General features: G+C 40.8%; 1 protein-coding gene across 3 annotated transcripts in view; it reads right to left on the bottom strand.

Annotated features, from left to right (window-relative positions):
* The window catches only part of LOC119401391 (kinesin-like protein KIF16B), a 61,640-nt gene extending 46,167 nt beyond the window's left edge, over positions 1-15,473 (bottom strand). For 2 of the 3 annotated variants that reach the window (XM_037668147.2, XM_037668145.2), the window contains exons 1-8: positions 15,212-15,473; positions 10,861-10,930; positions 9,315-9,347; positions 5,545-5,661; positions 4,881-4,997; positions 3,320-3,352; positions 2,993-3,054; positions 2,421-2,527 (exon numbers count right to left, since the gene is read on the bottom strand). In XM_037668147.2, coding sequence (XP_037524075.1) covers positions 2,421-2,527; positions 2,993-3,054; positions 3,320-3,352; positions 4,881-4,997; positions 5,545-5,661; positions 9,315-9,347; positions 10,861-10,930; positions 15,212-15,258 — 586 coding nt within the window. In that variant the 5' untranslated portion in view covers positions 15,259-15,473. The remainder of the gene's footprint in view (positions 1-2,420; positions 2,528-2,992; positions 3,055-3,319; positions 3,353-4,880; positions 4,998-5,544; positions 5,662-9,314; positions 9,348-10,860; positions 10,931-15,211) is intronic. The other variant, XM_037668146.2, reaches the window with a different exon arrangement.
* Between the last annotated feature and the right edge of the window lie 1,380 nt (positions 15,474-16,853).

A 16,853-nucleotide genomic window follows, 5' to 3' on the forward strand; every position in this document is an offset into this window, starting at 1 on the left:
TAACCATATTAATGTATCTTTAAAGTCCCCCATTATGCACAATTCAACCCAGAACTTCAGTCTTATTACGGCAAGACACTATATGTTTAAAGCAAATAAAAATATTTTTGTCACTAGTACACAGCAGAAAGCTGAAAGAGAAAACCGTTAACTTAAATGAACGTACAGGTTTAAAGCAGACATTATTCTATCTGAGAAGATCTACTTGAATAGTATTTAAAATGCAAATGTAGGGATGCATTATTACCAATATATTGAGTAACATATTTTTATTAGTTGTCCTTTTTTTAAAACAAAGTGCAGCAAAAGCCCATCACTGCAAGCATGTCTAACAGTTGTAAAAAAGCCATGTCACTGCTCTAGTTACTTCACTGACACTACATAGATAACACGAATATAAGCTCAAAAACATTTTCTAAACATTGTGACATTTTGGTAAGTGCTCAGCCATTCCAACACGACGACTGGTACTTTCGTGAAACGACATCCCCCAAACCAGAGACAGAGAGAGACGTGCATAACATGGAAAAAAAAAAAAAGATGTTGCTGACTCAAACACACCTACGCCTGAAAGATAAGGCCACTAAAGATAAGAGCTAGGCACCAAGGAATGCTGCGTCTTATTCTTGGAACGATCCTTGCCTTGTCAGCTGGAAAGGGCATGCCGGAAATCTGTCCAACTCCCCTGTCTCATGCAAGCAAGCCCAACCTTGACCTATACGCGCAAGACTGTGGTGCTCTGATAAGAGCTGAGCATCAAACAAAGTGATCGCTTGTGTTTTCAATGGTACCCTCTCGATACCCACTGGACAACAACTACCTTTCAAGAAGCACTTAAGTTGTATTGCATAGAGAAAATGTGCTTGGGATAGGAATGTAACAACACAGCGCGAGATGGGTATGAGAGCCTGTCAATCACTTCTGTTCAAAGCCCGGTACTGTTGCAAGCCCACTGAAGGACATGGTTGGTAATTTGTAGTAATGCCTACAAATTTTAGCTATATTTTGTGACAAAAAGCATCACCCTCAGAACTTAGTATCTTGAATAGATCTGGTGTTTCTGCAGGCTTTATAGCATAGATGAGTTGCCAGCCTTGATTAGTGAGAAAATAAAAATTGAATCCTCCTCCTTTTAACAGCGGAGCTCTTTAAGCCAGCCGTAATCTGTCCAACGCAAACCAACATCCTCGGGCGGGTATGCGACACAGAAATTGGGCAAGCCCCACTACCAAGTACAGCAGGTGCGAGCGTTAAACCGAAACGGACACATGAAAGAGAGAGAGATAGAAAGAGAAAAAAATTACACCATCTCCCGCTAAAGGAGACCATGAGGCGATGCGAAGCCGGAGCACTTGCACGATCGCGTTCCGTTGACATTATTTGGGCATGCTAACGACCTCGCGTCGTGGAACGCGAAGAGGAACACTACGCGCGTCTTGTCTTCCCTCTAGCCTGGCCGTTAATTCTCACAGGGCGAGCGGGGAACGCGGTTGGCGGTCGTGCGAGAGGGGGGCAGTGTAGGAGAGGAGAGAGAGGGGGAGGGGACGCGCATGCGCTGGTGGTCATCGCGGTGTTGCGCAGGAGAGAATTTCGGCATGTCTAGTCCGCGTTTCAGAGGAAGAGTGGAAAGGGGGAGGGGAGGGGGGAAGTGGAGAGGGGAAGGGGAGAGGGGAAGGGGAGAGGGAAAGTGGAGAAGGAAAGTGGAAAGGGTATGCGCATGCGCAGTAAGGGTGGTCACGCCGCACACCACCACCGCCACTGGATTGAACTCCGCCATAAGATACTTCGCATCTAATAGAGAGAAATAAAAGGAATAAACACATAAAAAGATAGAAAGACAGAGAAAGACAGACAGAGAGAGAAAGGGATAGAAAGAAACAGACACAAAAAAGAGACAGAAAAAACAGTGAGCAACACAGAAAGAGAAATATAGAGAGAAACAAAGTACGAGAAAGAAACAAAGAGAGAGAGAGAGAGAGAAATAGAGAAAGAAATATAAGGAAACCGACATAAAAAAGAGATACAAGAAACAGAAAAAAAAAGAAAGAGAAAAAGAAAGAAAAAAGAAAGCCCACCCAGCTCCGCTCTTCCTTAGGCTTGGCACCGTGAAGATGCCATAACTTTTTAATGTTCAAGCTCACAAAACTGTAACGATACAGATACTGTTTCACAAAAGGTACTACGCATGTAAATTACAAAACGGAGCTAGCCTGTACACAACATTGAAAATTAGTTCAGTTGCACGATTAAGACAGCAAAAAAAGACTGCTGCATGCACCAGAATCAGATATGCAAAAAGGAAATCGAGAAGAAAAATGAAAAAGAAGAGAGAAAATGAAAAAGTGCTTAATGTGAGCATGCCACATAATGAAAAGTAGCTAAAGACAACACATACTGCAAAACAGATTTTAAAAACTCACCTTGTACATAAGGGCCAAGCTTTGGATGCTCTCGAACTCTGAGATTGTGCTGTGTGCTTTCTCGCTTTAACAGATCCTTGACCTTTTCATTGTAAATTTCAAGATAACTGAAAGGATGAAAAATGACAGAAAGAAAGCAAAAAGGTATCGCATTTAATTTATGCTTTCTTTAAGTAAATGACACAAAGACTAACATATAGTTTTACTTTAAAAGTGTCAGAAATTGAAGTTCTGCGATGCAAAAAAAAAACAAAAAAAACAAAAGTTGAAATCATACATCGTTTTTGTTTGAGCAGCTTGTTGTGCAAAATCATGCATATGTACAATGATGCCATGAAATTCAATGGAGGTATTCAGAGTGACACTGCAGAAATGAGCTCTTTCACTTGAGTGGTTCTTACCATCTGAAACAATTCAAGATCTGAATGGATGAAATATACTGAAGCAATGCACCAACATTTTGAAACTGTAAAAATGGTTGTGAACTGTTGTGACAAAATAACCTGTGCTTACATGCATTTCCTACATATCTGGAGCAAGTTAATGTAAGAGCGTTTAGATTTAGTACTTACCTAACCTCTGTACGAAATGTAGTGCCCGAATTTTGGCCCAGCTTCATTCTTGTGTACATAGCCTAGCATGAAAGAAAAAAAAAATGCACGTATGCATATAATCACATCAAACGCTATACAAGTTCTAAGCTGTAACACAGCCAAAAAAAAAAGGAGAAAAAGAAAAGTTGGACATTAGGAGGAACTTATTAAAAGAACTGCAACACCCCTTAAAAAAATGCTATTAAAACTAAATTATTACTTCATTACTAGCAAGTTTTCTTGTGCAATGTTACAATGAAATTGCCATAGCCAGAGAAATGAACATGACATGGCATGCACACTTACTTGGCAAATTCGTGGTATGAGCCCTTCATTGTCCTGAAAAATTAAAGATCTTTCAAATGATAGCAAACAACTGGAAATTCAATTTAAGTGATAATCTGGCATTCAGTACAACAACAGCAATGCAGAATCTAGAACAAGAAAGCATTCACAAGAAAGCATTCTGTCAGTGCAGCTCTACGTGCATATACAGTAGAACCCCGCTGTTACGTTCCTCACTGCTGCGTTTTCCCGGCTGTTACGTCGTTTTCCGCCGGTCACGGCATAGCTCCCATAGGATACAATGTATTGGGAACCCCGCTGTTACGTCGTAACTGTCGGACCGTTCCGGTATGATACGTCGCGAAGTGCGCCTGGAGCCGACCGAGTGACTACCAAAGAGAGCGGCCATGGTGCATTTTCACGCAGCTTGGCCTCGTTTGACCGTAATATTAGCCGCATGAGAGGCGCAAGCAACAGAATCTTTCAATTGATGCAAACAAAAGCATGGCCTTCGAGATTCAAATTGCAAAGATGGCGTCTATGACGTAACTGCTCGCGAAAGCAAGGCCTTCGAGATTGGCATTTACTATTGACAAAAGCATAGCCTCTGAGATTTGCATTGCACAAACATGGCGTGTATGACGTAATTGCTTGCGAAAGCAAGGCCTTCGAGATTGGCATTCACTTCTGCCATCGCGTTGGCGTAGACTCATCATCATCGTTATTTGTCGGAGAACGGGAGGAGTTCGAGCTGGTTGGAGCTCGCATGGTCGTGCGTGCGGTTCGCGGTCGGACTCGCCGCGCCGGTCGTGATTGCGTGTGCTTAGTTCTTTCATGCCTACAGCTGTTGGTGTTAAAAAAATCACATACGTTGATTACATTTCTGTGGATAAGGCCGTCCTAAGCTCCGCGTTTCTATCCATCGACTAGATCGCGGCTGAGCGCGCCAATTTTCGTGTTGCTCGTAAGAATTGAAATAAAATTCTGTACCACTAAATATTTTGCCGTTTTTCCTGTTTTTCGGCTCTTACGTTTCTTGTCTCTTACGTTTATTTCCTACGGTCCCTTCAAAAACGTATCAGCGGGGTTCTACTGTACAGCTATTAAATTATTGAATGTTAAACATCCAAAATTCTACAAAGAACAGGCACCTTTAAATTGATTAAGAATACCTTCCACTTCTTTGTCATTACACAAGAGCCATTGTGATGTGCACAAAAAATGATCAGCTTCTTGAAGCCACAAATGTCACAGACAGACTTCCAGGCAGAAGGATTTTCAAGTCTTAAAAAAATGTATCTATAAATCTCAGCAGCTTATATCCATTGTAATCACAAAGTAACTTCTACAGAGTTTATTTGATGCTTCTAAATAGAAACTTTCGGCAATTTCATTCAGTAGAACTCTTTAACACAGTGACATTCAAAGTTTAAAAATCTTGACATTTGGCCCAAGCGCCATTTGATTTGGTTGACCCCATAAATGCTGTTCTTTATATCTAGCATAAGTACATAACAACAGTGATGGCCTGAGGAATTGGCAAAGCAAGAACGGGTAAGCAAGTTCCAGTAAACAAACTCACGGATGAGCCCATCATAGTAAATGTCTTTCCTGATCCAGTTTGACCGTAGGCAAATATGCACGCATTGTAGCCTTCAAATGCATTGTCCACAACCTCTTGGCCAAGGTCATTAAAGACCTGCATCGAGAAATTCATCAGAACTTTAAAAAAGTGGACACGCGATTCATAAACAATGCAACTATCAATATGCTTTGGTCCCTTGAGGCCAAAATGCAATAAGTAACTTGGCACCTCATATAAGTAAAACCTCCCCATTAAATTGACGCTTCGAAGATTTACTTAGTTGCAAACAAGACCTAATGCAGTGATTTACTAATTCACCGCAAGGACAGCAGCTAAACCTCAGTATTCAGGTCTCCAATTCAATTTAAAAAAAAAAACTGCACTCACGTACAGTCATTTATAAATACTGCATGCTGTGGCATTCATGTGCAACTTTCACCCACATATATACAACCACTTGTACCAAAAATGTTTATCTTTCCTCACCAAATATTTTTAGTGGCCACATAATATTCAAATGGTAACAAAAACAACCATTGTGACACTGCATACTATCTGTCCTAAAGCTCTACAAATTTGCACGAGCACACATATGCTTGCTAACTATAATTAACAAGCCAGGGACCTTGCACTATCAACAAAGATAAACTATAGATATTACCTGTTCCTGTGTTACAAAGTGCGCATCGCTTTGGTGCACAGACCAGTATGAATAGTCAAACGTAAATTCCTTAATTCGCTCTCGGCCCAATTCTTCGGCTCCACCCTGCGGAGACACCTACGAACAAAGAGGCACAGTTAATACCCACACAACGTGCTGGCGTAGATGACAAAAAGCGCAGACATACTTGCGATGACAAACAGGGACACAGAGAACACTGCATCGTTTTGCAAAAGCAACAGAACAAATCGCATAGGCATGACCAAATGCAGCGATAATGAAAAAGTCAGTTGTATGCACTGTGTATGTATAATCGTATGCAGTGTAGAAACTAACTTGTCACCCTGCACTGTGTTTAGATGTCCACTGAACAAAGAGAAGTAAAACAAACAATAATTTATTCAATAACAACGAAAATTAAATTACTGCTTTAATTAGTTCATAAGAATTGGCATACTAATCTTTCTTTACAGATATATATATATATATATACATACACTAGAGCAGCTTTTTCTAGTTAGTCAACAATAGCTAAAATACATATTTATTCATTTATTTACTTATCTAATTACATCACCAGCTCCAAAAAAAAGCATTGCCTAAGGGAAGGATACAGGGAATTAGCAAAAAAAAAAGTGTCCAACGAATTTGTGCCATGTTATTAGCTAAGCATGAAAGAACAAGTACCTAAGTAATGTAAATAATGAAACAAAGGCAATGAAGGCTGTATAAAGTAGCAAAAAGAATTACAAAGCAATTATACAGATGCTACTGGGTGAAGAAAATTACATACTATCATTATAGGCTAATTAGTATAGTGTCTTGTTTATTACATTTGTTTCCCTGCTTGATCTGAAGTTCTGAATGAGTGAAAATTTCAGTGGTAGAAGTTGCTTCTTGCTAATCACACATGCAAAATTTGTCGCATACAGGGCATCGGTAGCACATTATACAAAATTGTTAATTTTCCTGTATATTATTACTTTTTCATGAAAAAGATGCAGAAAAATAACATTAAATCACGAAACCAACTTGTAAACTACACTGAAATTTCAATGACACACAGCTGACAGGAGAGTAATGACCTTTTTCAATGTGTAGGCATAATGCATGAACTTTTGTTTCCTTTTCTTTCTATTTTCCTCGTAGAAGTTGCTTGAGCAGCTGAAGGATAATATGCGTCCACATTACAGGAGAAGGCAAAGGAGTTTTATCTTGCACTGACTAAGTGTCAGTGCAAGTGTGCAAATCTAGAATAGAGTGCATGAAAGAACTGTGCAACTGAGATCAGAACAGAAGGCCGCTGATAAATATTGGCTGGTCATGTGACCCACCCTGCGGTCGAAGCTTTAGGAAGTCAGATGTGCACACTGGTGTGAAAGTTAAGAACAAAGATGCTCTGAAACAACAGCCCATGGTATTAAAGCATGTGCCAAGTGGCAAAATAAAAAAAGTTCTCTACCGCAAGAAGTTGTAATGATTTGTTGGCACTAAAATTTGAAAAATAGAAAGATGGGTTGTTATATGTGCCTATAGTGTGAAATCCGCAGGGGACCAATTTTTCAGGAAGCTCTCCCAAGCAATTTGGTGAAATTTTGTAAATAAAGTGTGAGTAAACATTGGCTATACGCTATAGATTTACATAAAGAAGCCAGAAAGCACACACTTTTGCAGGCATCAGAAGATAGCGAACATGAAGCTTATGAGAAAACATTAGTCATTTAAGCAAAATTACACTGGTTTACATTAAATATGCTGGTTACGTTAAACAGAATGAAAACAAGTATGACATGAGCCCACTGCCCTCAGGTCCTATGATGTGGCGACAATAATGCCACACATTCAATGATGTGTGGTATTAATATATTCATAATAACAAACATTGCTTGCCTAGATAGAGTGCCAATCATTTACATTCAAGGAGTACATGGTGGCCTATGTAGCCACGACAACAGTAAGATGAGGCCTTCAACTAAAGACATATGTGTATGGCATACATCCTTGTGGATTATTTAAATGGGTTACCCAATAATGGTTTAGAAAAAAAAAAGAGTGAATTAAAATAAAAAACAAGAAAACTAGCTTTTCGAGCTTTTTCCTTTAGGAATTCTTAACTAGACTCAACAATACTTGCTGTAAAGTTCTGGACTGATGCTGGGGCCAGGCTTTAAAGTAGAAACAACACACACAAGTTATTTACAAAAGACCAAGACGTTGCGTGGTCGTAAATTTTGACGACAGATGTCATATCTCTAGACACTGACAGCATGAGTCAGACACCCGTGCTCACGCCTCTCCAGTCACGTTTCTTCAGACAAGTTTTGAGAGGCCAGCTCCCTGGGCTATAAAGTTTTATTACCCGTAGTGTGAATACACACATGCCTTAAGAAAACTTCTGTAAAGCCTCTGCATCAGACATATGCCGCTGTGGAACTGAACCCAAGGCTGCTCTCATTATCACGATGCCCCTGCGGAAGTGGTGATAAAGATAACTGCACAAATGGGTGCCGACACAATGCCGAGCTTGCGCGTTGTGCGGTGCGATCTGTCATTGCAGCCAACTGCGGGAAAACGCCCTCAAGTAAAAGGTGCTATTGCAGGGATTTCATTGACTGACAAGCACCTTTGTGCAGCAAGGACAGATTGTGATGCAGTGTGGGAATATTGCGATGCAGCAGGCAGTTGTGTGGATACCGCAAATTCCAAGTTCTTTTACAATGGTGAACAAGAGATCTCTGATGTGCTCTCTATTTTGATAATGGTTCATAACATACAGAATGTACATAAGTAACAATAACAAGCAAAAAATACTAGAATACCATTAACCGGAAAATTTAAATAATAGGTGCAATATTTAAATGCTCATACGTTACTAGGCCCTCCAATTCCTAAACCATCCATGATGTGAAACTGTTCAATGCTCTAGTCAAATAAAAACGCTTAGAAACCCTCTGCACTTTATGCTGGACTGAATATTTTATTTAAAGGTTTATGAAGCTGACAATGTTGTTGGAAACCCCAATGTAATATTATATGCGACAGACAAAGAGCACATTTTAACTAACTGTACAGTGCTCTAAACTTGTCCATTAAAAGAGCAGGCAGTATGGCTACACTGCTGCTGAATATCACTGCAGTTCAATGCAGCGACAAAACAACACAACTGGAAAACTGTTCGCATCGATTTTTTGCACTTCTCACAACCAGAAATCATTTATTCCGAGATAAATATTCATGTATCATTTAAAAATTCCCTGATGTTAATTTAAAAATATTTCTATGTGCAAGTTTTTTAATGTGCCTATCTTTATTTGGAAATCACATTGCATTATGCCCTCTGTTGGGCTGTAAAACACTTGATATAAGAGGACTGAATCTGATAATCTGAGAAGATGAGTGAATGCAGGTCAAAGTTTCTTGGTAATTAATAAGAAATTAGTATGTATAACTTCATTTTAGAAAGAACGCACTGGTGACAATGATTTGCTGCCCTGTGAGAACTAAGCATGATGCCCGAACGTCGTTTTCTCACGCTTACAAATCACATCCACAAATGAACAAGCAGAATTTGTATTCTGCGAAATATTACGGCAATCATCCAAGATTGGCTAATTAAACAATGCTGTGCAAGAATTAATCATGCACACAGAATCCCCACAAGACGTCCATGCAACACAAGTGTAGACAGAAAAACATGCAGCCTGGCACAAACTCCACGTGAAAATACAAGAAGCGACACCAGATTGACAGGCTTGAAGCACTGTACTCACTATGATATTGGGGCAGGAGATTAGACTCTGAAACTGTACGGTGCAGAAAATAAAGTGGTTGCGATGCACAAGAAAGGAAAAAAAAGTACTACGGTGAAATCTCATCGATACGATTCTCCATAACATGTTGCTTGGTATAATACATTGCTTTTTCATTTCTGCAGCAATGTCCCATACGAGCAATGTATTTTCGTACAGTTAATGTGATTGCGTCATCACCCAAAAAGGGATAATATGAACGCAAAAATGGGCTTCCCCTGGCACTTCTAAATCCTGTAGCTTTATATTCCAGCGTGCTAGCTTAAATAACGTTCAAACAACTCACAAATGTGTTAAGCACTCGCAGTTGTGCAGATTATGCAGCAGCACGATGCAGAAATAGCCACTGAGAGAGAGTGGAGACCCTCTCTGTAACATCACTGATTTAAAACACCACACAAACATATGTCATTGAGTTTGTAAGCGAATGCACTTGCATTGATGCATTATGGGCTTGGTTCTGATAATACAATATTTGGATTATGTGTTTTATTTTCTAGTTTTTGAGAAGATTGCATCGACGAGATTCCACTCTACTGACTGCACACAAGAATCCAAAAGGCACTAAGATACAATTTCTAAATGATAACTGAAAACGAGCAATTATGCACAAATGTTACAAATTGATACTAGTACATGTTATGTTGTAAAGGTTGAGAAACTGATTACTCAAACAATAGGTTATTGACTGTACTGAGACAAGAATACAAGATTTCTCTAGTACTAGTAGCATGCATAGACCACTATGTCTGATGCCAGAAACATATGCGTTCAGGTTTACTATCAACTAGTGTACTGTTACTTGATAAAATACATGCAAGCATTATAACACAAGGAACGTAGTAATAAAGATTACAAATTCTTGAGAGTTATTGTCATCAATAGCATGAGGAAAGCTTCACAATATGAACTGAAGTTGCCCCTGAAGCACCAATGACGCTAGTTAACCTAAACATACTGTATTAATGTGAACTAAAGAATTAAGCAGGAAGGGCAGACACACAAGATTGCATTTTTACTTTAGGTGTCCAGAATTTTGGACACAAAAGACAAAGGAAACTTTAGGCTGCATAACTATAATGAAATGCTGTAAAAAATAAAAAGAAACCGGAAAACTCAATAATATCTAAAGAATCATTCAGCAACTGCATTTTAGAGGCTGCCTTGCTTGGTAGTGCACATAATTACAAGGTAATAAGGGTACTGAAATTAATACAACGAATCGCTGAAACCATTCTTCTCAACACCCATAAAAAACACCAAAATGAAATGACGTGCTGCGAATTCATATTAAAAAAAAAATATTTCTACAACACATTCATTCACAATATTCAAGTCATGTCAATACATAGTAGCCAGCAGGCAGGAATATCAAGTAAGAGACCCTAAGGTGCAAGGCAACATCAACATGCAAAAAGTACAGTTATGGTAGGCTTAAAATTGCATACAATGTCATCGACCACAACTAATTTCCATGCTTATACGAGGTGAATGGCCAACCACTAACCTTCAGGTTTTCAATACATGTCTTGTTACCGTCCATGCGAATGATCTCGCTGCTTTTCATGTCAATTTCCCTGCAGAAAAAGAAAATACGTGAATGAAATTTTCAATTAATCATTCTAGCTTCTGCACGAGCCAGTCCAGTCACTAATAATAATTTTTTTGCCTTTGAAAACACATCAAAGGGCCTTGCAAGACTCAAGTGTCATGTTGCTGACAGATTGCTAAATCTGTAACGTGATACATAACGACATCTTTTAAAAATGTGACATTTACATAGGACATTGTAAAATGCACACACTTATATAACTCCACTGTAAAGGTCAGGAAGTTTAACTGCAACAATCATGCCAGGACACAATAACTGTCTTGAATTACCAGATTCTCAAATGAATTAAAAGCACTCCTTAATGAATATTGGCAGATATTAAGACCACTGAAACCACAAGGTGCACTGAACTAACAAAACATGCCTAACATATCGTATTGGCAACGGTATCAACAGCAAGATGCTGCGAAAAGAATGACTGTGCTTGACTAATAGGACAAATTGGAAGAAGCTTGTGTTTATTCTTTAAAGGAATTGACATCTAGCCAGAATGTGTCACAAAACCCTGGTGAATCAGCCACAGCACAAAGTGCCCATAATGCTTTACAGATATGCGGCAGATACCACGCTTCTCCGCAGAATGACTAATAATGGCATAGTGGATGCTTCTCTACTTTATAAAAATTACGATGATATATGGCGTAGTAGGTACCTAGCATGTGTACTCGTATTAGATGCCCCAAGAGAGTCAACAACAGGCTCTAGAAAGGCTGCTGTTCCAGCTTTCATTGTGACTGCGCTGCGCGTTCCGCACTGGACTGGTGATGTTTTGCAAGATTTGAATGGAATTTAAATTGAATTTGAAAGCGCTGTGTCTTGTTGTGTGTGTGCCTTAGCTTTGTCCTCAATCTTGTAGCACTGTAACATAATGAGCCAGTACAAACCAGCCCAGTTCACTGTACTCTTGAATTCGAAAGTCACGAAAATCAACACATCGTGTTGATTGGCGAACAGCTTTGGCACTATGCGAATGAGTAGTTCGGATTGTTGTATGTAGACTGCTGTTGTTAAGGCGCTCCACAACTCATGCTTAAAATTAGATTCTCTATATTATTGGGCATCCCCACTGTGTTCTATGCTAATTACGAAGTAAAAGAAGCCGATGCTGAGAAGCAGCACTGCCTTGGCGTAAATTAGTGGAAACATGTTCAGCCACGGCATATGCGCTCTGCGTTCACATATGCGCAGTGAATCGCAGTGCACGAACATGAACTGCTGTTGCAATCACCTACAACTGTTAACAATGTGTTCTGCACATATGACTTCATCGAAGCTGGAGATTGAAAATTTCGGATAAAAAATGTCTGACGGCATTTTTCACATTACTGCTCCATCATTAGAAACTCTGACCAGCGAGCTTTCTGTTGCACTAAAGAAAACAGGTGGTATAAAAATTGGTTGCCAGTCCCTTTAACACTTTGAGGCACTTAGTACACATTTATGTACACAACTTGTCTTTGTTGGTTGTGTTGAACTGTCGCTAAGAAAGAGTGATATACATTGAGGTTTGGATGAACTGAACCTCCTGCGTAATAAATGTGTATAAATTTTGCAGTGTACTGTTGCATATGATCATTTGGCTGAAGGCACTACCATGATTGAAGATTTGTTCGACGTGCCGCTTTGCACGAGCCACGTCAAGAGAGTAGTTTTTGCACTATTTTACACAAAAATATAGTGCAAAATTTCACTATATTTTTAACCTGAGATTTGATTCTATTTATGCAAACACAGAATGCGAGTGACTTCAGGATAAGTAGATATTTAATTATAGTTTAATTAATATTAATTACTATAAAACATAAATGTATTATGATACAATTTTTGTTGCAACAGAATATCGAGAGCCCTGCAATAATGCCGAGTAAATTTTATAAAATTACAGACTGCTCTTCATAGGTCGTATCTGAAAATGTTAAGGAAGGCATCAACAACAAGAAATGTGAAAGTTGACTGCGATCCCAACATGTCTGCATATTCGGAAAGTTTGTCTTGAAATTGTGAATACAAAGCGATGCGAAAATGCTCGCAGACTATTCTTCTAAATGGAAAACAGGTCATTCCGTGTTCTAAAACATCCACCTGCTCTGCCAGCTGCGAAATGCTTAAACAAGGTTAGGAAAGGAAGGACTGGAATTATGTTGCTCTTTGTCTCCCCTCACACAAGTTCTTGCTTTTTTCAGAATGCTAAAAAAATTCGAGGAGTCTAGGCAAGGCTGTTGAAGAAACAAAACAGCTGCATCTTCTCGAAAAAATATTGTCACATGGTTGTGACGCTGAAGAAGCAAGCAGTGCAATAGGTAAAAATAAAGTAATTAGGTGAACTTGTGCCTAGTGAAAAGAAACATTCATAGAAGACGCAAGCCCTGCAACTTTGCCATGCCAATGTTACTTTGCTTTTTGCTGTATTTTGTTCATACTCAGTTAACCTTAGAACAGTTAGCTGCCATGTGTCAAGGTCCATCTTAGGCAAAGAGCAAAAATTATGCTCAGTATAGTTGGGTATGCTTCATACACAAATGCTGCAAAAGATGCTGATGAGTGGGACAGCGAGCTTGTGTGTTGTTCATTTGTCCACATCTTTTGTGCTGTCCGCATCTTTTGTGTTTGATGCAATAATGAAATAACAAATGTGTGCTTAGCAAATAAGCTTGGCTAACAGAGTTCAGAAACCGTGCAAACTTCTTTGATTCATTTTTCTTGCAACTCTGGCATTGTGCAAATTAGAAGTATCTTGTGACATCTTTTTGCAAAGAGGAATTATTCTCTGTGCTATGGAATTCACGATATGTTTTAACTCTGACAAAACCGCTACTACATGGCAGTCCGACACATTGCACTGTGCTAGGAAGTGCTTCAGCAATTACTGACTGTTTCGACAATGGAGCATGCCGTTCAAGTATACGTATCTATGTGTGAATATTTGTTTATCTACCTGCAAACACACTTCCTACCTCAGACTTTTTAACCACTCTATGCAGGAAAAGTGCAAGATATACTAAGCTGGGAAGACAGAACTGGCTAAGCATAGTTTGTGGGCATGAACCAAGAATACAAAATGGACAACATACAGAAGTGCACGTGTGTTCACACATGTGTTACCTTACTTTTTCGTATGCCCTTTTCCATTACTCTTCTTTTCCATTAGTCTTCTTTGCCGCATGCGACTAAAAGCTTCTTAAATTACTAGGAACATTTTTTTAACAGCTGTACACCATAGAGCAACAGAAAACAGCGAGGAAAAAAAAAGTTTGCTTCTGCAGAAATATTTTTAACATATGTGTTGCCCATTTCTTATGGGAATAAACGGCGTACTTGATAGAGACTAATTATACCAACATGCGAATAGCAGTATATTCCAGCACGTGCTGTACACACGTCATGAGCTACCTCTTGGAAGTTCAACGCCTCTAGACTGTAAATCCCTGCCCGCGAATTGCGCATGTGCGTGAATTTAACTATATGCACCACCGCTTAATTATGCACCATTAATCTTCCTGCATTGTGACAGAGCGCGCGTGAGCCAAGGAGGCTGCAAAGAACGTGGCGTTGTATGCATGGAAAAGTGGTGCATCATGGCCAGCGCGCTCGTCTCGAGCATTGTTTCGACCGAGTGCGGTGTTCGAACACCTCTGTGTACAGTTCGTACAGACGGACGAGTGAAATCATGAATCATTTGACAGTGTAGCGGCATTTCAAGCACGCTACGCTTCGTAGGGAAACGTCGAACAGCGACGGATAGCAAGCGCGCAAACTTGGCCGCAGTGCCAAATATTGCCAAATAACCTGGAACCGCGCACACGCAATTCACCGCTCTTTATTCGCGAGCGCCCAATATAGCGGTATCATCACGCGCTCGACCACGAAATCCGAAAGCGTGCAATCCTTTCAGTCAATGTTGACACAGGCTCATACGCAGTCTGCAGAGCGGGCGCCGTGTAACGGTAACGAAATGCAAAGAACAAGAAAAAACACGGCAGCCCCGAAAGCGGCGCCTCGAACAGCTGAAATCGGGAGCGCAAGAGCCCCGTTCCCAGGAAAGAAGGTGTTTTGTTATGTCAAGAGCAGCGCCTATTCAAGGGCCGTATCAGAAGCGAAACTGCTTCCACCCCCTGAAGAAGAAAGCAAAGCGTAACAAACGTTACGCAAGCAAAGGAAGAAAAACAGGAGCGTGGTTCACGAGAGGCTGGTTTTCTCGGAGCGTGAGTCACACTTTGACTCGGCTGCGACGCGAAAACTGTCTCACCTTTGATTAAAGGGCCTCGCACGCACGGCAACCTTCACTGACGCCATGGTGCACTCCCGTTGAAGTTCGCGGACACTACTGATGGCAAAAAAACACTGCGAAACTGGTCAGCACAGCACGGAGATTGGTGGCCGAAGGGTCGGTTCTCGCTGCAGTCGACATAACTGCTCCTGAGACGACGTTGCGAAGATCACAGCTGTCGCGCATACAGGAGAGGCGCGCACACATTGGACCCGTGTGTTGCTGCACTTCTCTCAGCTGCTGCGTGCGGCCTGCGATGCGAGCGCTGCCTGGCGTTTCCCAAGAACGACGTTCGCTCCGCCAGTGTGGCCGCTCTATAACGCGAGCGGGGCTAAATTTGGCACAACTTGAATCACGTGGTCCGGACGCGCCTTGTTTGACGGTTACGCAGTTACGCTACACTTGAGCAGTTCCTTTGTGTCGGCTGTTGTGGCGTTGCGGGGGGCGCAAGGTACGGGCTACCAACCTTGAATACACACCTTGTGAGCACCTGAAAGCGCAGTGGGCGGGAAAAAAAAGTGGAGCCGTTCTCAAAACACAACTGCTGAGAACTTCCACCTGCTGAAACGAATAAATGGGGTGGATGGCTAACTGCAAGGAGATCTTGTTTTCTTTCCAGGGTGTTCGAATGTGGCATTTTCCTACATCATTTCTGTCGCTTGGTCACCAAGTGGATTTCCAAGAATTCTATAGTTTCTGATTATAAAGTTTCGCTAAATTGAGGACCTCATATATATTTTGTGCTCTCAAGAATCGTAAACTATACCTAACCCCTGATTAAGAGTGACGGGAATACGCTACAGGACTCGCTTCTGGGTGTATTCTTACACCGTTCCAAGTGGTCGTTGGTGTCAGCTTGACTATACGCAAAGCGGCGGCTCGTTCTCTTGCATGCATGAAGCGACTTGTTTTACAGACGTATACAGTGCCCGATTCCTGTAATAAAACACCGTCCAAACATTCCGTACAGACAGGTAACCAGCGAAGCTGAAACGTGCAGCCCCGGCGTTTATCACTGGGATAATCACCACGATTGATTTAAAGTAGGGTAGAGTAGACCCTAGAAGCTGTGGCTCATACCCACACTGGGGGATTGGCCAAGAACCGGTCAGTTTTTAAAGGCCAATATGAAATTGAAGTTCAAACTTTTATTAATTAATATATACGGGAATGACTATGTACAAGGGTGGTAAAAACTTCCCAGGCCACTATCCGATGTATTCCTATGGCAGTTCGGCCTGGAAACTTTTGACCACCTCTGTACATTCGTGAGAAATATGAAAGGGAACTACGAATTCGAGCTTGCAACGATCAGTCGTGATGTGTGCATAAGAATACGATGTATTTATTTGCAAGAGGTGCATTTCTGCATTATTATTTAGTGTTGTGAACACTTTTGTGCTTTGCAAATGCATTTAGCCGCTACAACCTCCTATGGCCTCCTGAAGGTATACTTTCAGCAATAATACTTTGACTTGGGCGAGTTGGTACGTACGCGGATACATGCAGCGCGACTTGGACGAAGACAGGAGACCAAGTGGCGCTCGTCTGTGTTACATGTGTCTCCTGTCTTCGTCTAAGTAACGCTGCATGCGTCCGAATACTTTTAGCGTTACCTTTC

The sequence above is a fragment of the Rhipicephalus sanguineus genome, chromosome 8 (genome assembly GCF_013339695.2).
Source record: "Rhipicephalus sanguineus isolate Rsan-2018 chromosome 8, BIME_Rsan_1.4, whole genome shotgun sequence".
Lineage (NCBI taxonomy): Eukaryota > Metazoa > Arthropoda > Arachnida > Ixodida > Ixodidae > Rhipicephalus > Rhipicephalus sanguineus.